The following is a 27,139-nucleotide window of genomic DNA, read 5'->3' as shown; positions in this document are numbered from 1 at the left end:
TTCCTTGGCTACCAAATATTCATGACCTTGTAACTTTGTTTCTAAAACGAATTATGACACCCCTTTTAGATATATTAGCTTAGTTTTTGCTACTTAATACAATGGGAAACTAAAAATAGTTAAAAACAAAAATATATTTCGTACCAAGGAAATTAGGCAAAATTGACCATTTTTGGCGAAATACCCGTGTGCCTTTTAACTTTCAATCGATAAATAAAACTATTCAATTAACAAATATTGAATAGTGCAAAAGACGCATCCCTACTGGGACTTGTTAAATGTCAACTTAATGTCAATTTGACAATTTAATGTTTCGGCCAGCCGCGATTTTAATTTTGAATGAAATTATTAATATTAATGTAAATACATAAATAATGATGATATTGGAATATATTTTAAAGTTCCACGATCAAGACTGTTTACAAATTATATCAGATGAAGACAATTTGGGCTATTTTAGTATCAAAATTGAGTGAGTGTAAACTTTTGAAGATTTCATAAATCTATTTCTAATTTCCAGTAAACTGATCATCAGGTATTAATAAAATGTTAATGTTATGAATTTACAGCTTTCTGAAACTTTTTGAAACTCATCCAGATGTGGGTGACAAAGTTCTTTGCAATCCTGTAGACAGTTTGCCTACTTGTAGTAGGGACATAATAAAGGCCCAACAAAAGATATTAGAACAAGACGAATATAAACAACAAGTGGAAAAACTAAATTTCAAGTCGTTAAAGAAGAATGTACATGCTAGATTCTTTGGTTTGCCAGTTTGTCCTGAATTACATCGGACTGTATTTCCAAAAAATATAGATCTGGGATGTTTTTTGAAGGTCACAGGTAAAAAAGTTGTTTTTTATAATGAATAAATTTTATTATTAGGTATAGTTGTTGCAATTCATGAAGGAGAGTGAGCTTTACATGTGTGGTTGCTCGCTACCATTCGTTTTTCAAAAGTTTTGGTAGACATTACACTTATTATTATTTGCATGTACACATACACACACAAGTAAAGCTCACTTGCCTTTGTGAGTTGCAAGAACTATATTTACTAACATAGCAGTTACTAAGTTTTCATTCACAATACTTTTTTGTAATGCCAATGTGTATCATTTAGTACCAAATAAATATTTTTTCTTTCTTTCTTTCTAAATTACTTTAATTAACAGATGTGCTTAAAAAACATTGTATGGACTTCTCTCTTCTCTGTACACAAGTTTAACTTGACCAAGTGAGAAAAAGAAAAGACTCGTTTGATTTATAAATCATTAATAAAATTAATTTTACAGGAACAGTTGTAAGAGTAACACAAGCAAAAATGTTAGAATATCAGAGAAAATATGTCTGCATGAAATGCAAGTATGAAAATGAAGTGGAAGCAGACTTTGAAAACAGATACATTTTGAAAGCACCAGCAAAGTGTGGGAATGAAGACACAAGGTGTAAAAGTTCAACTTTCACACAAGTTCACTTGGTATCAAGGGAACATTGTAAAGATTATCAGGAAATCAAAATTCAGGTAACTTTAAAGACTAAATACTAATACTTATAGAATAATTTAAAATTAACTATCACCTCTACTCACATGTTGTTCTGACCATTCACTATTAGTTTGTACAACTCTGTAAACATTAAGTAAAATAATATTTTTTCACTTACAGGAGTTAGTAAATAAGTTAAGCATAGGAACTATACCTGGATCCATGTGGGTAGTACTTGAAAATGATCTGGTTGACAGTTGTAAGCCTGGAGATGATGTGAACATTTGGTAAGAATTGCTGAAAAATACCAATATTTTTGAATTCAGATAGGATGAAGTGTGAAATCGCTTACTATATCTCTCTCTATAACTCAGTGGTAACAGCTGTCACTTAAAAAAACAAAGCTCATAGGATCTTGAGTCCTTCCTGAGACAGTAGATTTTTCCATGAAAATCGTTTACTAAACCAATCCTCCTAACAACACAGTGGTACAGTTCGTCGCCGGTGGCGTCCTACCGCCCAGAACAAGAAAGCTGAAGTGGAGTTGGTGCTCCAAGCCAACTTTGTGGAAGTCTGCAATTCTCAACAGTCAGATGTGGTGACTGCTGCTCCTGATGTCAAAGAATGCTTCAGCGAATTCTGGTCTAAGTTCGAAGGTTGTCCTTTGAAAGGACGAGACCGTATATTAGCTTCAGTGTGTCCTCAGGTGAGTTTATTCTACTTCTTTTAGTCCACACTTGGACATGTCTTTGCAAAAAGACGCGTTTGTAGCGTTACGCGCGTGCGTAATACTCATTTTACCTTTGTGAAAACAATCGTGCCTGTTGTCCTTTCATTGCATAATTTGTTCAACTCAGGAATTAAAGATTTGTGGTGTCAAGTAAAATTATGATTTTACCAAATGTTAAAAGGAAATAACTCAGAAGTTGACATTAATAATTTAAATTAAGCTCACATTATAAAGAAACTAAATAATCATTCCAGGTCTATGGCCTCCATTTGGTCAAACTGGCAGTGTTGCTGACTGTGATAACAGGCTCAAATCATATAGCAGAGAGTGAGGTGGAAAAAAATACGTCACCAGACGACAGCCATACTACTAGAGTGCGCGGGCAGTGCCACTTGCTGTTGGTAGGCGATCCAGGTAAACAATAGTTTTATAATTAAGTGGATTGATGATCTAGTAAAGGTCGCGGGACCTGGATGCGGGCAACACAGGTCCTTGTGGAAATCTTTGGGGGAGGCTCTTGTCAAGCAATAGACGTCCTTTGGATGAAACCTGCAGCGACACATCTATGTAAAAGACATGTTTCGTTAAAACACCAAACCTTGACTTGAGACCTAGGCTATCAGGGACTTTATTAGGTAGTAAACAGACCCTTATTAAATATTTGCATTTCAGGCACCGGCAAGTCACAGTTGCTACGTACGGGAGCGGATCTCACCGCGCGATCTGTGTTCACGTCTGGGGCGGGAAGCACTCGTGCTGGACTCACTTGTGCGGCGCTTAGGGTAAGAAGCTGAAGTTTACTTACTTACCTATACAGCTAAAGGCCGTATACAGAAAGAAAACTGGAAACTTATTAGCGCTGACAAGCGCTGGTAACCCGCGCAGTATATGAACGCGCGCCGATAAGCACTGAACGGCGCCGACAACGCGCTGGTCAGCGCTGGATGCTGCCATATAAAATGCCATTCAACTTGCTTCCTTTGTGAAACGGACAGCGCTAACAAGCGCTGGTAAGCGCTTATAAGTTTCCAGCTTTCTTTCTGTATACGGCCAAATTCTGCGAAAGCTTATTTTGTTACAAGTATTTTGCATTAAATTTTAATATTTTTGACTATAAGTGATATTGTTCTATTTTGTACTATCAGGAGGATGGCGAATGGCAGTTAGAAGCGGGAGCTTTAGTGCTGTCAGACGGCGGCGTGTGCTGTATCGACGAGATATCTCAGCTGCGCGAGCACGACCGTACCGCCATACACGAGGCTATGGAGCAGCAGACCATCTCCATCGCCAAGGTAAATGATACTACTGTCCACTGCTGGACAAAGGCCTCCCCTAAGGATTCAAAAATCAAAAAAATCAAAAATATTTATTCAGTTTAGACCACAAGTGGCACTTATGAACGTCAATAGAAAATAGGAAAAAAAAAAGAAAAGGTAGCCCTTATGGGGCACTTTACATGTCTCCTTATCTTTTGGGCCCTACCAGCGCTTCGAGACAAACATATGGCAAGTGCTGTAACGACCGGACCGGTGATTTCCATAACGACCGGTCCTACGCTGTTCGCTTTCTTCCAGCAACATTCGCCCAGTGACGTAACTACAGGGGGCCCCGAATCCAAAGGGCCGAGCTAAAAAAAAATGATCTAAGTAAAATGTACACGTTAAATGGTTTGGGTTACCGATTCGAAATGATAGATGATAGTAGGTACTTATTCATACGTGCTATGATACCAACCAAGGGGCCAGGGCCCCCCCTCAAATGCCACGGGCCTTGGAATGAGGGCTATCGTTTTTATACTTAACAGTTGGCACCCCTGGCGATTGACAGGACCTTACTCTACAGTGGCGCCATCTTGATGAGTGCAAATACGATAGTCCTCCTACCACTTTAGCGCTCACAAGTTGGCGCCACTGTCTTCGCTACTAGCAAGTGACAGGACCTTACTCTACAGTGGCGCTAACTGGTAAGCGCTAAAACGATAGCCCTCATTGGATGGTATAGATACGACACTGCTTTCACCAGATCTTCGGTCCACCTAGTGGGGGCCTAGTAATACCTATTATGATGTAGTTAGGGACAAGTTATGCAACAGAAATTATTAATTTCTGTCTGATGCGTTCTAAGTGTTCGAGCACGACCCGATTTTAAGTCTTTGTTTTTTTCCGCAGGCTGGCATCGTTTGCAAACTGAACACGCGTTGCGCGGTCATCGCCGCGTGCAACCCGAAGGGCCACTACCAAACTGATCAGCCTCTGAGTGTTAACGTATCGCTCCAGACTCCTTTGTTAAGTAGGTAAATGAAAATTTATTGTTATGTGAATTCGACTTTAAGGTCTAGGGTCAAGGTTGAAGGTGGTATGACAAGGGATGACTAAGCTAAAACTAAGAAGAGATTTTGTTTCAGGTTCGATTTGATATTCATTCTTTTGGATTCCAAGAACAAAGCATGGGATAAACTGGTTTCGTCATACATTTTATTTGGAGATTCCAATTTAGCTTCAAAAAAAGAGTGGAGCCTTGAAAAGTTACAGGTAACTACTTATTTTTTGCTAATAGATAATTTTCTTTACGGCTTATAAGATGAAAAATCTATTGAGAAAAGGTTTGATGTTATACAGAATATTACTAAATTCCAGATGTACATAAGCTTAGTGGGACCCCGACCGACAACCATGACGAAGTCTGCCAATACGATACTGCAGTCTTACTACATGACGCAAAGAAAATCGGAATACAGGGACCCGTCTCGTACCACTGTAAGAATGCTCGACAGTTTAGTAAGGTATGTATTGTGTTGCGTGTTTCATTTCAATCATTCATATTACAGGTAAAATTGTGTTAGTTTCTGTGTAGTGGAGCGGGTATAGGTTTTTTTTTATTTACATTAAATGCGACAAGATTTTTAGACTAAGAATCACAGTTACATTATGTTATGTTATCTGTACTATTTCACCAGCCAAGGAATACACTCGCCTTGGTGTTGATAGAATTGATAGCTATTGATTGTACTTCAACATTTTTTATCATTGTCATTCATTTCCATGGTAAGATTGGTAATTAATTTTTCAGGTGTAATTTAAAAAACAAATAATGGTTGATGCTATGATGAAACTTTATAATTTTCGTGTTTCAGGCTGTCGCAAGCTCACTGCCGCCTTATGTTCCGCACAACCATACTGCCAGTGGACGCCATAGTAGCCGTCTCCCTTGTAGACCTCTCCATGCAGGACTGCACTTTGAGTGACACGGTGGATGCATTACATTCCACGTTCCAACGGTGCCCCGACTTTGACTACTTGTGTACAGCAAAGAAACTACTCACAAAACTAAAACTACCTGACATATGGCAAAATGAACTGTTATACTACGGAAAATTGCTCCAAGTAGATCATAAGACCTTAGAAAATGATGTCGATAAAGGAAATTATCAATTGTTCGCTAAATACGATGACGTCACAGATGATAACATTCCACTATCTGCTACTTTGGTGACCAGTTCATATTTTAACGGTAAGAAAATGCGGCAAAACTGTGATGATGAGGATGCTTTCAAAGACAAAGAGAATACAAACAATTTTAATGATGCCAATGTGAACAGTAAATTCGCTGAAACATTAAAGAAACATGCAACATTAAACAAAGAAGAGAAAGAAATACCAAAATTAGTGAAGAAAAAGAATACAAACAAACGGAAAAGAAAAGAGGTGACTATTGATGTAAAGCTGGTGAAAAATAAGAAATTAAAGAGATCTAAGAAAACAGAAGCAAGTTCAACAGATAGTGAGGAAGACACAAGAGATGAAACATTTATTCTCAATGCTGTACCCAGTGTTAATGACATATTTTCTGAATTAGGAATAGATTTAAAATTTGAAAGTGAAAATCATGATGATAAAGATAATTTAGAATTAAGAAACAATGAGGAATCAGATAATCATTTATATGAAGGTAATATTAGAAAAACAAACAAACAGCCTGACCTAAATAAAATGGAAAAACATACTGAGAAGGGAGAATCATCTACAAAAAAACAAACTGAAATGAAAGTAAACAAAAGTACAGAGAAAACAAAACCAGCAAAAGAATCTTCAAATGGTGCAACTTCAAATAAAACATTAGATAAATTGAAACAATTTCAGTTCACAGAGAAACATGACCTGAGTAAATTTTATGAAGAAAAAACTGAAAAACAGTCGCCAAGTAAAAATACTGTAGTGAAAATAGAAGATATTAGTACAGTTAGTGTTCCTTGTTCATCCAAAAGTGCTGCAAAACCGAAGTCGTCAGTAACCAACTCACAAATATCGATATTTGAAAGCTTCTGTGATGAAGATAAAACAGAAAAACAGTCGCCCAACAAAAACGCTAAAGTAAAATTAGAAGATTCTAGAGTTCCATGTTCAGCAAACAGTCCTAGCAAACTAAAGTCAGTAACTAACTCACAAATATCAATATTTGAAAGTTCAGACTGTGATGAAGAAAATATAGAAAAACAATCACCTAGCAATGTTCCCAGTATAGAAAACAGTGCTACAAAAGTGAGATCAGTGCCTAACTCCCAAATATCAATATTTGAAAGTTCAGACTGTGATATAGATTTAGATATCTAAAGATTAAGGAATCATGAATTTACAGTAGTTATTTTTTAAATAAAACATGTTGTTAAAAATATTGTTTTCTTAAATGTCTACATTATTGCACTATTAAAACAAGTTTTCCATGGATTATTGAGTGTCAGGATCCACAGCTCCAGATTTATAAGGGTCTTTTTCATAATTTTCTATTAGTAAATTCTTAAACCTTCTTGCTGTGACCACAATATTATCTTCTGTAGCAGCTACATTTATAATTTCTACTCTTGATACATATAAGTGGTCAGGGTTTTTGGGACTGACTGATTTGATCACGTCAACCTCATCTCCAACTTTTACCTATGGAGAAAAAATATTAGGATCTTGATAAAAAACTTTAGTAACGAAATAATTTGTATTGCATATTAAATAATGGATCCTTACCGATGCACTCTTTTTGAGAATTTTCTTTCCATTTACTCTTATTTTGCTTTCATAAAAAACTTGCTCTATTTTGCTGTAATCAATTTTTTTACATTGAATACACAGCTGAACTAAGATATTGGAGAAAATATATTTATAGACAGGATTTAAATATTAAATAAATATTGTTGCAATTCAGGAAGGCGAGTGAGCTTTACATGTGTGGTGGCTCGGTACTGTTCCATTTCAAGTTTTAATAAACGACACTATAGTTATGTGCATGTACACCTACACACACAAGTAAAGCTCACTCGCCTTCGGAAGTTGCAAGAACTATACTTACTTCCTAGCTACCCCAAGTGCCGATTTCAGTATAACATCAGTGCGCATGGTAGTGGTGTTGAATTTGACTACTTTGGAATCACGTGACAAAGAAGAATCATCGGACTGTACATCACCTTCGTCATCAGAGTCCTGTGCATGTTGCTGAAAGAAACAAGAATCTAGATAAAAAAATAACACAAAGATTTTATTCCACAAACAATAACACATCGGAAATAGCTCAATTATTAAAAGTTAATGCTTCCTAATACAAAATGTTTACCTTTTTAGACTTAAATCGCGAAGAGTTTAGCATAATCGGAGGATATTTAACTACTGTTGAGGTTATGTTTATGTTTTTTAACATGAAATTGTGTACGCATCTTTGGCTTGATACTTGCTTATATATATAATTATTGATGTAAGATGGTCTTATTACACGCCTCCATAGCGAATTCATTTTTAAATGAGTTGTTTTAATTAAAATTAAAGTTGAATTACACAATCACAAGGACGCAAACGACGCAAATCACACAAAACAAAATGTCATTGTCAATGTCAGTTGTCAATATCAGCTGTTTTTACTTCTTCTTTTTTTTTTGATGATGTTGGCAATACACGTCGAGGTCGACTTGATTTGTGCCATTTTCAAGTATTTATGTGATACGAGTTACAAAATGAGATCAAGTAATGATATAATGATAGATGATACCCCTTCCCACCCTTTGAGTCTCAGTAAAGTTGTGGTGCTTTACAAGGAGGCTTTTTAAGGAGGTCTCACTCCTATGGACAACTTGAGAGAACCAGAAGAATCATGATGCACTGTTCTGCTTCACTCGCCCACACTCATGCACGTTCACGAACACTTAATGGTTAATAATCCACCATTATTACACATTAATAGTCGCCCAAACACGAATTTGAGGAAATAAAACAAAACCGCTAACATGACGCTTCACATTCCCGCCAAGAAGTCCCTGTTTTTACTTTTTTTGTGAGGATACCACGTGGTCCATACAAACTATTCATCAAACCACAGAGGAAGATTCAAACTAATGATGATGGACGACGACAATTTCTTTCGTTAGTAAAATGTATTGCACGGTTATGTTATGATGCATGTTAATCGATTACATGCGCGCTTAATAATTATTAATCTTTATATCACAATTAATATTCAGCTAATAGAAATAAAATAAAATGCTATTGTATTTACCATGCCGCTATTTGACGTCATTTCAGTTTCCCGCCAAGAATTCGCAGTTCGCACCGGTTCACAGATTAAAAAGTATGTTGCTTGCACCCAGTTTGGTTTGTTTGTTGTTTGTTGCACAGTGACAGATGAGGCCAAAGAGCATAAAAGAGGATGAGGCTGTTTGATGTGATCTCAATGCCGGTCTAGATTTGATTGAAAAGCTATTAAAAAGTGATTAAAATCAATATTGCAGCGTTACATTGCACATTATTTGTATTTTGTACATTTATTAAGTTTAATCTTTGATTTGCACATTTCTTCTTTAATTGAATTGTAAAGTTGGTGAAGTGAGAACCAAGGTACAGTTGGTGATATTTTTGAAGTAAATTGCATTCACACAACTGCGAAGATGAGGTGTATGGTTTGTAATAAACTGGGGCATCATTTATGCAATCCCGCCGAACAGGAATCAACTGCAAAAAAACCACCATTGGCTTTAAAAGTAGAAGACATCCAAAATGCTATCGCTTCTGGCTCCGTACCAGACCCCTTTGATGTTCCTTTGAAACCAGCAGACGCCGATGATGGCTGGTATGTAGATTCAATCGCAAGCTACCACATGACAAACGACATTAAAGTATTGAACAATTTTGTTCCATACACTCCAAGGGAAATCATTCGATACAACCAGAAAATGTATAGTGAGGGATATGGCCATGTGAACTTGCTGCTTAAAGGACAAAAACACGCTTTAAGGCTGCGTAAAGTTCTTTATGTTCCACTATTGATAAGAAACTTGATTTCTATAAAACAGATGACAGATAAGGGGCTGGTGGTGACATTTTGCCCTAAAGGATGCTATATCACTGCTGGCAAAGATCTGGTTGCAAGGGCCTCAAATGTCCACAAACTCTTCAGACTTGATGCTATCAGTCTCATGCCTCGTAAAGGTGTCAAGCTGGCAGGATCAACGGTGCCATCGCGGGAGCAACGGGATGGTGATGGTGATGTAGAGAGTGATAAAGAAGATACAGACGTGGATAATACCATAGCTTTCTAGATTGGTTGGAGGGTTATTTATTTACTTAAGTATTTAATATTCATATCCAATTATTAAAAGAAATAAATAGTACTAAGGCAAGTAATTTAAATAAAAATTCTGGGATACATTTGAAAGTTTTTATTGACTATTAGAAATTATATTGATCTAACTTCGACATTTCATATTTTCATTGCTTAATTTCTAACACGGTGTAGATCAAAATTAGCACAAATGGAAAACTAAAATATAATTTAGTACTGTACCACTCTGTTCTGATGCTTTTGCGAGTGTCATTGAGTTTGATTCCCTACTAAAGAGCATTGTGTCAAAATTGCCCAAAAATTTTAGTGCTCATGCGGTGTTACAACTTTAAGAGAAGATGATGTGTGCATTTGGTCAGAAATGAAATTTTTCACCAAATTGTTTAAATAAGTTTGGAATTTATCTATCAAAATTTAAAAAATATATCATTTAATGATTAAAACCTTATATTAGATTATAAATTTATGAACATTAATGTTTAAGAAACTTAAGTTATTCAGAGTAATAAAATTTTGTAATACAACATTCATACTAAGTAAAATTTTTTGTAAACAAATGGGTTTTTTTAACATCATTTTATAAATAAAAAATCCAATTTGTGGTTGGATAAGCCTACATACATACAGACACAATTCTTAAGTTGTCTTCAAATATTTTTTGACTTAAGACTTAATAAAATAAAAACCTGATATTTAATATTTTTCCTTTTTCTAGTCATGTGTACAAAAAATCTTAAGTTTATTATGTAAAAAAGTAGATTTATTATTATAAAAGGTAATGTTATTTTTATTGTGTTTGTTTATTCTAAGTGTAAACAAATTTATGTGTATTTGTGCCAAGACGTTGGACCTAAACTGAGCTTATTATGTAAGTTACCTGTTTATAACTGATTAAACAGTTTGCTTCTCATTAAGTTTCTACGTATGTATGTATTTGTGGTATTGCATTGGCAGTATTGGAGAGATTTTTTTTTTCATAGAAGTTTTACGGCTTTGGATAATGGAGAGAGATGTAAAAACCATAAACACAGAATGGTAAACTCACTCAATAGGTGGCGTTGTATGAATGCGATTTTAGGATTTAGAGATAAAGTTTTTGAATGAATTTTAATGAAAACTTCGTTTTGTAACTCTGTTCAATAATAATTATAATATTTGTAATCAGGTCAGGTAGCATATGAATTTGTGTAATCGTAGTTCAGACCTACCTATTTGTAAACTTAGATTTTAAGTTACCACCACCACAAAATGACAAACTTTCTCAATATATTTTGAACTTTATTTTATCGATATAAAATGTGTCGAAATATAAGGGTTCAAAATGATTTATGGATTTAGTCATTTTATGGTAGGCTCATGCGTACACACAGTATATTATAATATTTCTCTAGTCTCTACTATCGATGTCTACCTTCAGTAGCCGTATTATATTACCGTATTAATATTATATCAGTGTTATACTTAATGGAATAAATTCTCTTAATAATAAAATAAATATTGTTGTTTTGTTAATCACCCATTTAAATAAATTAGATAATGTTGATTTATTAAAGCTAGGCGTGCTGCTCCGATTCAGATGGCGGAGTTCCAAATTCATGTATTTATTTACAAAATAATTTTCGTAAATTTTTGTTATAATTATTTCATTAGTTATTTTCTTCTATTCGCATATTACTTAGGTAGGTACCTACTTGACTCTTGTCTTGTCTATCGTGTAATTCTGTAAAACTTTGGAGTAAGTACCTACTTAGGTACTTATATCGGAGTGAATTTTGCGTGTTTTGCATTATTTTAGTAAGTTTTTTATATGCTATTCCTAGTACCTAGATACTATGGAACTATCTAACAGATCATGCATTATTCTAAACTGACCCTTGAAGTCCGAAAATAATCCTTCAAGTGTGTACGTACTGGTAAAAATAATAAATTTTACGAGTCGTCGATTCTCACCGCAGTTTGAATATGAGGGCGTAACCGCGGTGCACGGCGCATGGCCGTTCACAATCGTTCTAAGACCACCCCGCTCTGAGTTAACTAGTGCTGTTGATATATCGAGTATCGATAGAAGAGTCGCTAGTGCAGCGCTGCATGCAATTTTTGTATGCTATTTTGCTTTCATATTAGTAAAAGTATAAACCACGAAAACGCGCGGCATAAGCTCATGAATAGTCTATTTTGTGGTCTGCGCCTAGGCTAAATCTGATACCTGGGTTATGGTGACTCAAACTATCCACATCATTGAAGAAAAACAGAACGATCAAGCACACTAAGTTGTTGGATGTAGAATGTAGGTAGAGTATCGACAAGTAGTCAGGTACTTGTCCCATCACTCCCGGCGAAGACTGCACTTGCACAGATGAGATGCACTTGGCCTTTGTTTATCACACTTGGTTCACGTCAAAACTGTAACTGACATGATTGGTTATGTTTGTAAAGTATCGGCGATACTTTACAAACATCAAAGCGTAATTACAATCACGTGGGCGATACTGTATCGCCCACGTGATTGTAATTACGCTTTGATGTATTGACGACCTACGACTACAACAAACGACTTGGAAGATTAGGGGGCTGATCGGGTTGAGGCTAAAATTGGTTCATTGGGCTGTCTTATAATGGTTCCTTGAATCAAAACGGTATATTTACGTCTTGCTATTACCATTCTTTCTTACGTACGACAATGTTCAATTTTGTCCAATGAGTGACTTTTGGAACTGAACTTTCTTTTACCCAAAAAAAAAACAAATCTGGCAAAAAATACTGTACCATCAGGAATATTGACACAGATACCCGGGAGCGCGTGTCTCGGGCCGTGGGAGAGACACTCGAGTCCGTCTGTATTGCACCGTGTTATCTCACTACAGGCGTCACCGTAGGGCTGGTAACTGGATGTTGTCTTTTTTTTCAGCAGCTTATCGCCTAGCCACACCTGAAAATAGCGGCTGCTAGTTCTAGTTAAATCGGGTCGTATTTTGAATCGACAAAACGTCATGCATGCCTAATATAGATTCGATTTGATGATCGGTTGAATTTAAAATTTAGACCAAACACATTCAAAGACAGGCCTGATGAAATGTTGATATTAACTGTTAGGTGTGCTAACTTAATAAGACGCATCTCCTATTAAGTAGGTATTTACCGTTATTTCAGCGCATTAAGTTTTTTACTTTAGTCCTGCTTTTAATACCTACATAGTTAAGCTAAGTATTTCATAATTTATAATTTTTGGCAACCCTATGAGCCAGACAGACACCAAATGTACACACCTCGCAATCTCATCGATAGTAATAATATGACTGGATTTCCGGGCGTGTATTTTTATCCACCAATTCGCACTTGAGCGGCAGTGTCCATGTCTGGTGTAGTGTTGATAGGATTTTCCTTTTCTGAATTTCAGCCAAGTTAATAGAGAAACAGTAGGATTTAATAAATATTTAGTATCTACGATAAATATTTCAAGTTTAATTAGGTAAGTTGGTTAGGCTCTTCAACTGACGAGAAATATTAGACAAGAGGTCTTAGTCACGAATACCAAAGCGTTTGTTCCTAATACGTGCTTATTAAGATAAATTATTATTCATGACATTTGTGAGAAGCGGTATCCAGACTTGACCCTCATCTCAGTTTTGACACATTGTTTCTCAAATATTAATGGCATCTCATGCTGGAGGGGAACTAATTATAGAGACATTCTCGCGTTACAACAACAAAAGGATCTCTTAAAAAGAGGCTAGGCATAATCACGGCCGCAACGAACAGTCAGCGCCCTGAGACCATTTAAAAATATAACTCTCACTTTCATAGCAATAATTAAGAGTATGTCATACAAAGCGTAGTGCAGTTATGTGTTTCAGTAGTCTCCGTTTGTACGACCACTGGACATAAGTTCAAATACTACTACTTACAGCAAATTATTTGTTTCATGTTCGGTACATCATATTACCTATATCGGTAGATTCGGTAGTTATGAACGTTAAGGTTTAATGCATAGCGCTATTTAGGCTTTATATTGGGGTTAGTTTAATAATGTAACAGTTTTGGACATCCAAAATATTTAACCGAAATATATGATAGGTACCTAAATGTTTTTATGATCTCTTAAAGATTTCCACAACAATCGTTTCGAAAATTCTTGGGGGAGGCCTTCTTGTCCAGCAGTGGGCGTAATTTGGCTGACGCGAAAGATATTACTAAGACGCTAATGATATTACTAATTGAGCGATGTGAATTAGTTACTCTATCTGTCATCTCTTAAAAATCATGAGTTACCTACTGTCTTCACTTGCACTGTGGAGCTCAAGAATCGTCCACACTTTATCACATTATACACGGTTCTTCTCTTAGCATGTGGACACATGTCTCCCATTCGGAACGATCTTTTTATTTTCGTATTACGATTATGTTTACGGCGAGTTCAAAGGGGTTTTTAATTTGACACAGTTTATGGTTGTCCCGTTCTGACGGCGATAAGGGGAATAGACGCAAGTGAGAGGCATTAATTAAATAATGAAATGGAACTACATAAGTCACGGATGCTACCGGTTATGTAGATAGTAACTTGGATATTTTGGTTTCTGGAAAATATTCAAATAAAACGGTTAGAGATTTCTTAATCTACAAACCTGCTTAGGCGGTAACAAAGGCGGCAGCACGATCTAAAATCGAATAAAACAATTAAAGACTTATGCAACTCGAAAAATGCAGTAACATTCAGGCAAAGAAATTAAGTTTCAAACAGAATTATTAAAAAAATACGTCTACTTAGTTCTTAATCTGCTAACTCTACAAAGTGCAAACAAAGGTAGAGAATTGCTTCAATACCATTTTCTAGACTCCTTTGCAACTTGTTCAACAAATTAGTGCCAATCCTGCTTTCAGTGTTTAGATTAAAAGCTTTGGCAAATCAAAGCTTTTAAAGGGGCTTTGGGTCGTAACTTTAGACGGTTAAATTGTTTTTAGTTTTCTTTAGACAGCTTTTAAGCAAACTTTTGAAAAGCGAATTTGTTGCAGGCGCAAGAAATTTCGGCATGTATAAAATTTAGCTAACTAGGTAAGTACCTACCTACTGACCTATTCATGTAAAATTTTATTACCAATTGTAGTTTTTAAACTAACTTACTTATTTATAATGGTAGGTATTCTACGTTGTTGAATGATAAGGTGAAATTGATTTAAATAAATAATGAAATTGTGCTACTTCTATTGTAAATAGAATGCTGCTGTTAGTTTAAAACTCAGTATTTTAGTGGGTTAGTTGAAAATTAACATTTAATTTAATCAATTTGAAAACAAAAACACCCCTAACGAAGGCAAAGGATTCAACCTAAGCCCTAAACAGAACCTACTTTGTATTTAAAGGATTCAAAGCCTAAGCCTTGTTGTACTAAACTAAACTTTGAATTTCTGTTTAGATATTATTTGTAACACCTTGTATATCGGCAGCGGCTCGCCTACGGAAGTTATGAATACCCACGCTCAGGTTTCAGTTAATGTTAACATGGCAACAGCTACCGGCTCCAATAAACCACTTTTAGGTCTATTAAGCGTGAAAAATAGGCTTATTGTGATATTTGTGATGTAGGTAGTTTCACAATTTAAACTTGCGAACGCTTGACTTCACGTTTTATGTTTCGCGGTGAAATAGGTCTTTTTGATGAAAAGAAAGCTATGAGTTTAGGTATAGTTTCTTTCAGTACCTACTATCGGCCACAGAGTTAACTAGGTGGGTGGCAATGGGTATTGCCGGTCATGTCGTCTCGTTCTATCGCAAACAATCACCATTTGATGAGAGCGAGAGCAAAAACGGAAATGGATGGTGAAAAGGGGGCCATTTGGCAACTAATTGGTTTTATTTTTTTTTATTTTGCGAACAAGCTGCATAGTTTACAATCTTAGCATCTTTGCGTTCATTAAAAATTTGGTGATAAATCGCGTTAAAAACCTAGAGAACGCCACTAGTTGGATTTCCTCATGTTTTCCTTCAGGCAACATTTTATTTTAAAGTTTTATTTTATTTCAATTACTATCAGCATTACCTAAATCAGGTTAAAGGCACCAAAACTAACTTAAGACAACTGAGTGGCTTAAGTATCAAGCTCTACTTCCGGAAATACCCAAAACGTCTTAGATCCGTACCTCTAGTAGGAAAAACTTTCGAGTTCGTTTCGTTGCGTATTCAAAGTGTCATCGAAAAATTTTGTATGAAAAATTAAACAGCGCCCCCTATATTATAGCCGCCCTAGGGGGCGCTGTTTAATTTTTCATACAAAATTTTTCGATGACACTTTGAATACGCAACGAAACGAACTCGAAAGTTTTTCCTACTAGAGGTACCGATGTCAATATCAAATCATGTGCGCCACCGAGCTGATAGCCTCAAGGCATCTGACAGCCGCAATTGATTTGGGGAGACTAATTCGATTGCTCGATTCCTCATTGTGGCTTTGGTGGTGACCTGGTAACACTGATACTTTATTAATTATCGGTTATTTTGAATTTACACAAAATAATATAATAAAACTGTCATTTGGTCGTCGTCACTTTATTATTATGTTAGTAATCAAGAAAGATATAGGTAGTCGTTGAGACGCAAAATAAGAATTTGTTTGGAACAGTCAAAAATCTCTCATAGGATCCAAATGATCGATACTAAGATGGTGACGCGGACGTTTCGAGAGGCACCAACATAAATGTAGTACCATCACATATTATGTAGATAGACATAATTAGACAATCGAGAATTTAGGACCTGTTGCCACGCCCAACACAGGTTTTCTCTCAAGTATGCAATTTGGAGAAGACAGTGTCATATTTTTCTGTCAACCGGACTCCGCAAACCTGATAATCGACTTGACGGCCAAAATACAATAATCGTCAATAACCTTAGATAACCAGCACTTTTTAATTAGTCATGTAATGGTTAAGTAATATCCTCAAATGCAAATCACAAACTGCTTAAGTATAATGTCAAATGAGAGGATGAGTAAAAGTTTATAAATTGCAAATAGCAAAGTAGGCAGGCAATGTAAAGTTCTTGCAACTCACGAAGGCGAGTGAGCTTTACTTGTGTGTGTACGTGTACATGCACATAACGATAGTGTAATGTCTATCAAATTTTTTGAAAAATGATCAGTAGCGAGCCACCACACACGTAAAGCTCAGTCGCCTTCGTGAATTGCAAAACTATAATGAAATGGAACTTATTAAAGACTCCATTATCTTTCCTATACCTACCTATGATCTATTAGTAGCTATTAGTGCAACAGGCCACTCTCGTACCCTCGAGCGAACTCAATTCCGATTTGTCGCCCGAGATAGCGTATCGTTTATCAAAGTCGACACTTCATCGCTACCAGAGTTAGGGCTACTGGACCGTTAAACTAACTTTAGAGAATCTAATTATACGTCAGTCTCAGATGAAGGATGTTCATAAGATGGGCTATGGATTTTTTAACGCTGTCATTAGTGGTCATTTGATAGGTAGGTACCTACTCAGAATTAGTATTTATGAATTCTTTGAGGGTTTTCTCTGCGTTACGTTTATTAATGTAAGTTTTTGGGAACTTTAGAATGAAGTTACATAAGCCTGCCTACTACTGTTAAAGGTTGTGTTAAGTGTATGAATAGATTACTTACGATAGAGATTTACTCTTTTGTTTATATTTCAGTTTAAGACTCCATAAAAAGTACAAAAATGATCAGAGCACATTTATTAATTTAAGCATTAAATAGAGTGATAGTAAAATGATCCACAGCTGCGCCGGGGAAGCGAAAGTGTCAATAAAGTTAAAGACAATATTAAAGTAACCGCTATCAATAATCTCAATTTAGACTTTTATCACTTTGAGAAGCTACGTAATTTTAGGGTTCCTTCAGAACTAATTAGGTACTTATACGGAATTTTTATTTTTGAAGGTTCAGAAGTGGGTAAAAGCTCATTTATTTCTTTTTATCAAAAACCAATGTTACTTTAAAATGTACTACGCGAAGCATTACTGTTACAGATAACTTATAAACTCGTTTTCAGTTTCAGAAATAAACTTTCTGACTAAAAAAACAGAGTTAGATATTTTGAACAACGCAGTTTTATGTAAGTATAATTTTTCCTTTGGTTCATCATCTAAACTAGCCAGTCTCAGCCTTGCCCGTTTTTTCAACAGTTTAGTTTACGATTGGACCACATGGGCCAGGGTTTATGAACCTCACTAATGCAAGTTTTATGAGTGATTTCACGGTTATCCACTCAGCCGAGGGGCGCTGGTGATAATAATTTGCCTTAACCGCCATTCGCCGCACTTAATGAATAACATCCTTCTTCATGTCATGGTTGACATAGTGTAGAAAGTCTTTATTAAATGAAAATTGTCTATGGTTTATTATTAGTTCGAGAGAGATTAATGAAACTGTCGGTCAATACATTTTATTCAGAGCAAAACGTTTCTACAAAACGAGATTCGTTGAAAAGCTCGTAAAAAATAAATAATATTTCGCGTTAAAACAACAGCAAAATTGAAATGTGCTGCTATGGCTGAAAGTTTTTAAATGCTTTAAAAGCTTTTGGATGACGTTTACGGTTCAATTTCACACGGTTCACAAAACATTTTGTGTCAAACAGGTACTGCGCAAAATAGAATTTCTGGGTAAAATAAACGTTGATGATGTCTGTATAAATCGTGGATCGGTCAGTGTATCACAGGCCTAGGTAGGTATACAAATTTCTTATAGCACGTCCTGTGATAATATTGACTTAGGCATCATCATTAAAGCTTGTATAGTACTAAAGAACATAGATCTTTCAGTAACTCCCATAATAATCAAAATAGGCCGGGGTTTTTCTCCATTAGCCTAATTGGTTCCTCGCGCAACAAACATAGTAAATATCTTTGCCTTTGCCAAAACCTTAGTCTTCAAAAGTTAAGCTCTATTTTCAGTCTTATGGTAGGTACTTGCATGTTTCCGAAATCTAGGACTTTGCGTTTTTTAGAAAGCTTTGAAACCATACTTACAAAAATCAAGTGTTTTGCAATTAACGTAAGGAATACTCGTAAAGGTGCGTTGCGTTAGCCTTTACAAGAAAGTTTTGTCATCAAGTACACGCTACATAGTCGTAAGTAAACTAACATCTAACATGCTCACAGATAACATCCGACCGGCGACCGCTAGGGTTAATTCCTTACAGGTTGGCTTGTTTACTAACATGCGCCGAGTCTGAGAAGCCCTTGTTATTGAATCATTAGTTACAGTAAGTGCGTTGGGCTTGGGAACCATCGGCAATTTAGGGTTAGGAATGGTATGCAGTTAAATATGATGGACGACATATAAGTTTGACTCTTGCAGTAATAAAGTAAGTATTTTATTAACAGGGTTGAAACAAAAGGTCTTAAAACACACAGAAAAGAAACATTAATCTATGGTCGTTACGTCAAGAGAACGCTTGTTCTTAGCAGACACTGCTATAAAGTAAGATAAAGCAAACAACAAAACCTTCGATCCTGTACAATAAAAACCCAGAAAAACAAACAAGGGAATTACAAAACATAGAAAACAGCACTAGAAAGAATGCAACGTCGCACAGTTTAGCCGAAGGGCCTATAAAGAAGTCTGAGGAACATAACAATGATGTCGGACGTCCCAGGACGTCGAGCCCGACTTATTTTACTGTTGCCACTAAAATGTGCAGTAAAACCCGCCCACACAATATAATACTCATGATATTTTGACCTCTGCCCTCGGATCAAGAAACACCCATCTTAACAGTCAAAACAATAAAGCCAGATCATAAACGAACCTGAGGGCTTAGTGTGAGTTTACTTCAAACTAGTGTCCGACCGAATATGGATTTTCAGCCGAAAACGGAAACGAAAACGAAGCTTCGGCTGCAGTCTCATTTTCGGCCGAAAACGAAAACGAAAACGAATATGACCTTCAACTCTCAAATTTCAATCTGAAATTATGTAAAAACTTTGAAAACCGTTAATGTTTTTACCAAAAACTTTGACAGTTGATTTTGATAAGGATTGATTAAAGAAAACCGGCATTAAAACACAAAAAAAAATAATTATTAATTCTTAGTAGAATATTATTTCCGGTGTATAATGAAATATTGGGAAGTGAAGAAGAAATAAAGGGTGTCCAGAGGGAATTTTTCAACTTCAAAAATGAATACAAATAAATTAATGATTTTTTATTATTTATTACTAATGCAAACTGAAGTTTAACAACGCGGATTTAATTTTTATAGGCAATGTCTTTTAAATGATGCCCGTTTTACTATAGGCACTCTCACAGCCGGACCCTTACATTCGCAACTATGCGAGAGCAAATCGCGCTAATAATTTTCCTGCAACTTCACGGCAGATATTTTCTTACAGAACCTGAATTATTTAAGGATTGTTTGCTGTAAACTTTTGACTTGAGATATCCCCACAAGAAAAAGTCGCATGGTGTGAGATCTGGTGACCGAGGCAGCTAGGGTATGTCCCTGTACTTGCTGATCATTTATTTAAAAAAAATAGTTCTCAGTGTCTCCATCGAGGTACTCTCCGTGTGTGGTGAGACACCTTCTTGCTGAAATAGAGTTACGTAGTTGACCGGGATGCAGTTGCAGTTGTGGTATCAGACATTCATCGATCATTCGACAATACATTTCAAATACTGCGAACGCTCTGTAGGCTCCCGACCAGTGACTCATGGCGTATTTCAAATCCGCATTAGACTCTATTTTGAAACAATTAAACTTAATGAAATCTCTTTGGTTTTATTTGTATTCAATTTTGAACTTGGAAAATTCTCGCTGGACACCCTTTACAACGTAACCTCACTTCACAACTTCAAAAGAGTGTGACAATACCGCGTCCGTTCAAGTCTGATTGGAATCATGAGTGCACCAGATTCACTCCCGAAGATATCGGAACGATAAACGTCACCATCTTATTCACGTATTTCTGATATTCGGTTTGGCCGAAGCTTCGGCTGGTTTTTGGCCGAAAACGAAAATATGGCCGAATGTCCATTTTTTGGCCGAAAAGGGCCGAAAACGAAAACGAAAACGAATATTCGGTCGGTCACTACTTCAAACGTTCTCACTAGTGAGCGCGTAAAAAATGACGGATTGTAGGTACAGCGACCGGATACTTTCAAGAACTAAAATCTTCATAGATTTTTTTGACGCGCTCGCTAGTATATCTTAGGTATCTTTGTGAATGCTTGCGCTTCAGGTTATTGCTTAAGTTGCTGAGACAGAGTTAAACCACAAAAAATTGATGTTTTTGATACTTAGATTGATCAAGGTTCAGATGACGAAATTAAGAAGTTTTAAAATAAGTTTTTTGTATTAATATTTCGTAAATTATGTGCAGTAAAACGAGAACAGTAAAAACTTTGACATTAATAATTTTACGGGGAACAAATATGCGATATAATATTTGACTCTAGCTGTTTTCTTTTGGCTATGTCCTTCTGAGATGTGTTCGAGGTTTTATTGATACAAATTCTAGCTATGGCAATTACGTACTTATTTGGATGGACACGGTCATGGTGATAAAAATGGTGTATTTTAATGTTGGGGTAATATTAATAAAAGTAACTACAATAACTTTTATTTAATTCTCAATTTATTGTGAATATTGCATTAAGTATTTTCCATTGTGAATATACGGTTTTATTACAGACATAATTAAAACATTTCATCCTAGTTGTAATGTAAGTAGGTATTCACTGTGGATATAAAACTGAATTCCAACTCCGGACATCAATATCCAAAATACGGCATCACAAATCGTAACTTTAGATGCAGTTAGAAATTGGTTCTGATCTTTATGCTACACGTGTTTACCGTCAAAGTTTTTGTTTCGCTGCGCAATGCACCAACAACCCTGGCCTGGGTCCAGCTTCCAGATTGTTTTAGGAATTATGCCTCCTTAGCCCAAGATAGCGTTTATCGCTAGACGAAGGAAAATTCCATTTTAAGAAAGCCCCACGCCGTTATTTTCCATTCTGAATTTTAAATTTCGAATAACACGAATGCTGTTTTCCATTCTAAATTTAAAATTTTGAATAAACCGTCGCCCGACACGAAATAATATACCTACATTGGAACAGCCGAAGCTACAGGCGATCAGATACTACGAAGCAGACGGCGATTCTGAGCTATAATTCAAAAGCAATGATATAACTTGACTGAAATTTATTACTACAAGCCCGTTTAGCAGTGTTTATGTCCTGGGGTTGCATATGGTAAATCAGCGTTAGTCATCGCACGTTGGACGCACTTTGTTTCATACAACATGAAAAGGAGAGTCCCTTGTACCCACTGAAAACCAGTATCGTGGTTCACTCTTAGATACCTGAAAACATTTTTGACACAAAACTTCTTTTATCTTGTGTATTTTATTTGAAGCTAAATTAACTTTTTCTTCTTTAATCTAGTTGCGTCTGTGGCTGCAGGAACAGGGATGTATTTAGGGATTTCTTACTAGGCGTCGTAACTCGTACCTATTAGCTTCGACCTTATTATGGATGACGTTGCGTCTTCTTTGAAAGTTTGTATGGCACCTGGCATTAAAACCTTTGTAGTTTCTTCTTTAGGAATCACTTAGGCTTTGTTTTCTTAATTATACTTTTGAGTTTAGTGATCGCTTACAGCGAAAAGATTCATGCTTGGAATTTTGTGATGTCCGCTTATTTTGGGTATAAAATCATAATGTGCTGTAATGATTCGTAATGATTATGATTACATGCCCAAATACGGCTCTGCGCCGGCGCATCTACTTTGTGGTTTATTGGCCAGGCGTTTAACTTGTTTAGTTTTATTGGAGTTAACCGTTTATCGTATTAAGACGGCAGCGTTGTTATTTGTCCTGTTTTACGTTTTGATGGTCAGCTCAATTTGGAAAATGGGGCACGTTTCCTTTCTCCGTTCATTTTATTGTGACAGGGAGATGGATCGCAACGCATTTTACTTGATTTACTTATGTTACATAATTATTTATCTACCATTCGCTATATGATTAGGTAGGTTATAAATAACTTACTTACGCGTACATACGCCTTCCAAAGATTTCAATTAGGCACATATTTTAGAAATAATTAACTGTCGAAAATTATGGGCAAGCACATATATTTTTTCATAACTTTTTAGGCTAAATGATTTGATGAATGAATTAATTAGGCTCTTATTTCAGTTATTGTCAAGTTTCCAATATCAAAAGTCCCTTCTTTATTTTTGAGTCCACATCTTTTATTGCCTTAGATGTGCCTAATGTTCTTCACGTTGCCTTAGATTCTGATGTGTCTAATGTACTTCACATGTATTCATCTAAATGCCGGCATTCAAAGCGTTCTCCCATGACACTTGGCTTGTTTGTCCACAGAATACCTCTGTCAGCCATCAGCGGCTAATTGATAACGGACGAGCGGGCGGCGTGCCAAATGCACGCGACGCAAAATCAATACGACGATGATGGATGACGAGTATTTTAATTAAACCCGCATCAACCTGTTAGCTGACAAAATGAGCTTATAATGGGCATATGCGCTTGGACTCGTTAGAACTGGCTGTAATGTGAGCGTCTTGGAATTTTACTTGTTCAAGTTTGTGTGGTTATTTGAGCGGCAGTTAATTTAGGCGAAGGCTGAGTTGCAGCCCCTTAACTTTAACCGTAATTAGCACTATAACCGGTGTTTTGTGTGGAGTTTGACAGGCTTGCTTGATTGTTATAGTTAAAGTAAGATGATGCAATATCCATGTCCATGACGTCTCTACGATCAATAATCTGGTTAAACATTCTGGAAAAGACTGTAAATTCTTTTCCAGAATGTTTAAAAGATTGTTATGAAGAAGTAGAAATTTGATTATGTGATGAAAGCATATTAAGACGACTCAATAAGATCAGTCAATAAGTAGTGCCTGATAAAGTTTGACACCACAATAATGACGTTAGTTCTTACTTAATCCATGAGTACCTAAGTATTTTTAATCACAGATGCTTATTAGTCAGATAAACATTCTCTACTAAACACGAAAATAATTATGAACGTTTTCATAACAGAACTAACATCTTAATGTGTTATTAACCCAATTCCCTAAAGTTAGTTCCGCTGATTGTGTAATCGTACAAAATTTATAACTCCATCATCCTCGGAAATCCAATTTGAGTTATTAGATTAGCACCGCTATTCCTGTTTCAGACCCATTAAAACTTTAAATTAGGACAATTAATCACGAGAAGGAGCAGCCCTCAAATAATGTAATGTATCACTTCCTGTATTAGTTAAAATGATTAGTGGTTGCTAATTCAATTTTTCTCCCAAAATAGAGGCAGTCATTCATTTTGTCACTTTTAGGGGACATGCCTGCGGGTCCAGGGGCTAGAGATGTTTATCTGGATATTCAGAACTATAATTTATTCCTTAGGGATTTGCTGCCAGTGTCACGTTATAGAAAAAAGATCGCATTATTTCGAGGAAGCCGTTTCGTTTATCAGTGTGAATCTTGACTCCTTTGACGATTTTTTAGAAAAAAAAACAGGTAATGTTTTCGAAATGTGTTTTGGAATAACCGTTTGTCGATCCTTTTTTTAATTTGATTATCTAGGAATTCGTTTTTCCAATGTTTATAGAAACAACGTAGGTAACTTTTTTTTCGTACATTTAAAAAAAAGACGCAAAGGCTAAGGCATTGTTATATTAATTCTGACGTCGATTAAGACACGAGAACTCACATTATTTCTTAAATATTATGACCCATTTTGAGGTAAATACCGCATGTAGGCGTTCCATTAATAGCAAAGGGTAATGCATTATTTTGAAACTCCGTGATAGGAGGTTGTATCATAAATGCCAAGCGTTCATCTCGGCCGTTGGCATTTAGGTAATGCCTCGAGATTTTATATTTTTATGGCTTAAGTGTTTCTTATTGGAAAAATAATGATTAAATGGTTCTTAAAGTTCCGTATTAAGAACACAACAAAACAAATGAGAGTAGATAATTAAGTCTTGTGCTAAATGAGTTATAAATTTTAACCGCAGTTTACTTTTTGTCGTTTCTACTTTTTTATACAGTAAGAAACAAAGAGACGCCGAAGACCTATTGTGGGCAGGCCTTCAACTAGGTGGACCGACGATCTGGTGAAGGTCGCTGGAAGAACCTGGATGCGGGCAGCGCCGGAACTGGAAATCCTTGGGGGAGACCTTTGTCCAGCAGTGGACGTCATTTGGCTGAAACGAATGAAAAAAACAAAAAACTATCTATAAATACATACTCACATCTGTATTCCCATAGTATGTATAATTATAATGTCTTGGAATCCTAATTACTAAGCTCCATAACAATCAGGCGATACGCATTAACTCGATTAACGTCTCTATTCTCTAAGCAGATGATTGGATCATCACGTAATCCGGTCGGTTCCATCATCGCACCTGCATTCCTAATGTGGTCTCTATGGCAAGAGAATAGGGTTGGTGGTTGTAGAATTAGTTTAGTGTAGTACCGTCAACGTGTTAATTAATTTTAAATTAATTTGTTTAAATTGTAGAGCATGCGTTTTATTGTCGGCACATTGCGAGTATATGGCATTTGGTTAGCTGGGGTTTTTGTATTATGTGTTTCATTTATAAAATTACAAAGTCCAGTTCTTAATTACGTACTTACACCTAAAATGCAACTAAGTGTTTTACGGTTTGTAGAGTTCAAATTACATAAATGTTTATGGTGTTTTAAAAAGGTAAAAATTTAAAGAAGGAAATAGTACCAGTAGCGATAAAAAATGAATAAGTGCAGATTGTTTTCAGCTCTCAGTAAGCATAAATCAGCCAGTTTTTAATTTGGTTTACATAGCGATCACAGGGTTGAAGATATGCTTGAGTGACCATAATTAGGCATGAGTTTGAATGGAGTTTTAGGCGTATAATACGGGTGTTTACGTCACGCCCACCATCTGACGCTGACACTCCAACAGTGCGGGTGTGAATTAGTGCAACCCGCATGTGTGTAACGAACTTTACTGTAATGGCACTGTCATTTTTGCGGTGATGAGTGTTTGTGTGGACGCGGGCTAAGGGTAAGAGCCAAAACACACGACGCGTTGCGGCGGTGCGACGCCGGAGCGGTATCGCTGCGTCGTCTTCTTACATAGAAATATCTGTGGTAGAGGCATACAAGCGTGTCGCCCGCTATCGCGAGATCTTTATTTGTTTTTTCTGACTTTAGGGTGCAGCGTCGCAACGCATCGTGTGCTTTGGCTCTAATGGTACTGTCATTTTTGCAGTGATAAGTATTTGTGTGGTCGCGGGTTTAGGGTAGCTCTGCTTAATTCACTCATTGACCACTAGGGATGCGGTGGCAGGGAGTTGGGAAACTTTGAACTGAATTAGCTTGCTTATGGCAGCTTGCAAATGAAGCTTTGAATAGTTTGCCGCTGAATGGAGTTCGTTAGGTATGGGAGTTATGAAAAGGGTATTACTTATCTGTCTCGCCGACCTCGTTATCATTATTATCTATTAATCTAGTCTGGAAAAGTAAACCACACAAAGATAGACAAACAGTCTTGTGATGACGACCCTTATTATTGAAGTCACCCATTCAGTGTAGACCGACCTAGATTTACTGTCAGTTATTATGCTAAGTACAAAACCAAAAGTATTTTTGTGGGTTGGACACTTGGACCCCTTTTTGAATTAAGACAACAGAGATATTTGCTCTAATACTTATTCCTTAATAGATTACAATTTAATTGTGACATTGACTCATCCAAGTCATCCCTACCACGATCATTCAATCAATACGATTCGTCACCGTATGCCATAGTCAGCCGTTTGCGGTGCGATAAGAAATCTAATCTTTTCCGCCCCTCGTTTTCTAGTTTTGTAGTCCATTAAAGAAGTCCCCCGTTCGCTAAATAATACATCGCTATTAGCGGGAAACAAAGACTGGTGGAGTACCGGAACTAAACCGTGCTGTGCCTTGGGGATAGGGATAGGCGAACGCGACATTGTAGGTAGCTGGGTCAGTGTAGATTTGTAGTCATTTTCGTAGGCTGATTGTAGAAATAACGCCCGTATTCAAAAACATTACTATGAGGTGGGTGACACATGAACCAATCATAGAGCTCTATTCAACGCTGTGCGTTCGATTTGCTGCTTCACTTAAGCAAGTATCGTTTGTGAATACGGGCGTAAGTGAACTCTAGATCTTGTAAAAATGGGTTACTAATTCTTATAAGAGAAGTTTTGACTTTATTAGCGTTACTTATGTCTTTTTGATAAATTGATTGGCACTTCATGGGTTAAATTTCTGAAAAATTTCAGAGGCTATCTGGGCTGAAATTCATATTT

The 27,139-nt window shown here is 36.3% G+C and overlaps 2 protein-coding genes across 2 annotated transcripts; one reads left to right on the top strand and one right to left on the bottom strand.

Annotated features, from left to right (window-relative positions):
- The first annotated feature begins 320 nt into the window (after nucleotides 1–320).
- LOC135076914 (DNA helicase MCM9-like) lies at nucleotides 321–6,881 on the top strand. The gene is made up of 12 exons (XM_063971431.1): nucleotides 321–472; nucleotides 570–841; nucleotides 1,291–1,520; nucleotides 1,663–1,769; nucleotides 1,969–2,188; nucleotides 2,467–2,626; nucleotides 2,885–2,994; nucleotides 3,358–3,504; nucleotides 4,381–4,505; nucleotides 4,617–4,743; nucleotides 4,849–4,994; nucleotides 5,346–6,881. Exons 1-12 carry the CDS (start codon nucleotides 375–377, stop codon nucleotides 6,820–6,822), a joined length of 3,219 nt encoding a protein of 1,072 aa, XP_063827501.1. The 5' UTR covers nucleotides 321–374; the 3' UTR covers nucleotides 6,823–6,881.
- On the bottom strand, nucleotides 6,872–8,055 carry LOC135076915 (mitochondrial transcription rescue factor 1). Its single transcript, XM_063971432.1, has 4 exons — nucleotides 7,811–8,055; nucleotides 7,550–7,692; nucleotides 7,228–7,300; nucleotides 6,872–7,143 (listed from the first exon to the last, which is right to left on the bottom strand). Exons 1-4 carry the CDS (start codon nucleotides 7,985–7,987, stop codon nucleotides 6,937–6,939), a joined length of 600 nt encoding a protein of 199 aa, XP_063827502.1. The 5' UTR covers nucleotides 7,988–8,055; the 3' UTR covers nucleotides 6,872–6,936.
- Nucleotides 8,056–27,139: the final 19,084 nt, after the last annotated feature.

This window comes from Ostrinia nubilalis, chromosome 12 (genome assembly GCF_963855985.1).
Source record: "Ostrinia nubilalis chromosome 12, ilOstNubi1.1, whole genome shotgun sequence".
Lineage (NCBI taxonomy): Eukaryota > Metazoa > Arthropoda > Insecta > Lepidoptera > Crambidae > Ostrinia > Ostrinia nubilalis.
This window is presented reverse-complemented; position numbering and strand designations above follow the sequence as displayed.

Bases quoted from the DNA above. Each gene is read 5' to 3' on its own strand.
- LOC135076914 (XM_063971431.1), top strand. From the start codon at position 375: ATGATGATATTGGAATATATTTTAAAGTTCCACGATCAAGACTGTTTA. The intron at 473-569 runs GTGAGTGTAAAC...ATGAATTTACAG, and splicing joins TATTTTAGTATCAAAATTGA to CTTTCTGAAACTTTTTGAAA. The intron at 4,744-4,848 runs GTAACTACTTAT...ACTAAATTCCAG, and splicing joins GGAGCCTTGAAAAGTTACAG to ATGTACATAAGCTTAGTGGG.
- LOC135076915 (XM_063971432.1), bottom strand. From the start codon at position 7,987: ATGAATTCGCTATGGAGGCGTGTAATAAGACCATCTTACATCAATAAT. The intron at 7,693-7,810 runs GTAAACATTTTG...TGTTTCTTTCAG, and splicing joins CGCGATTTAAGTCTAAAAAG to CAACATGCACAGGACTCTGA. The intron at 7,301-7,549 runs GTAAGTATAGTT...AATTGATTACAG, and splicing joins GCACTTGGGGTAGCTAGGAA to CAAAATAGAGCAAGTTTTTT.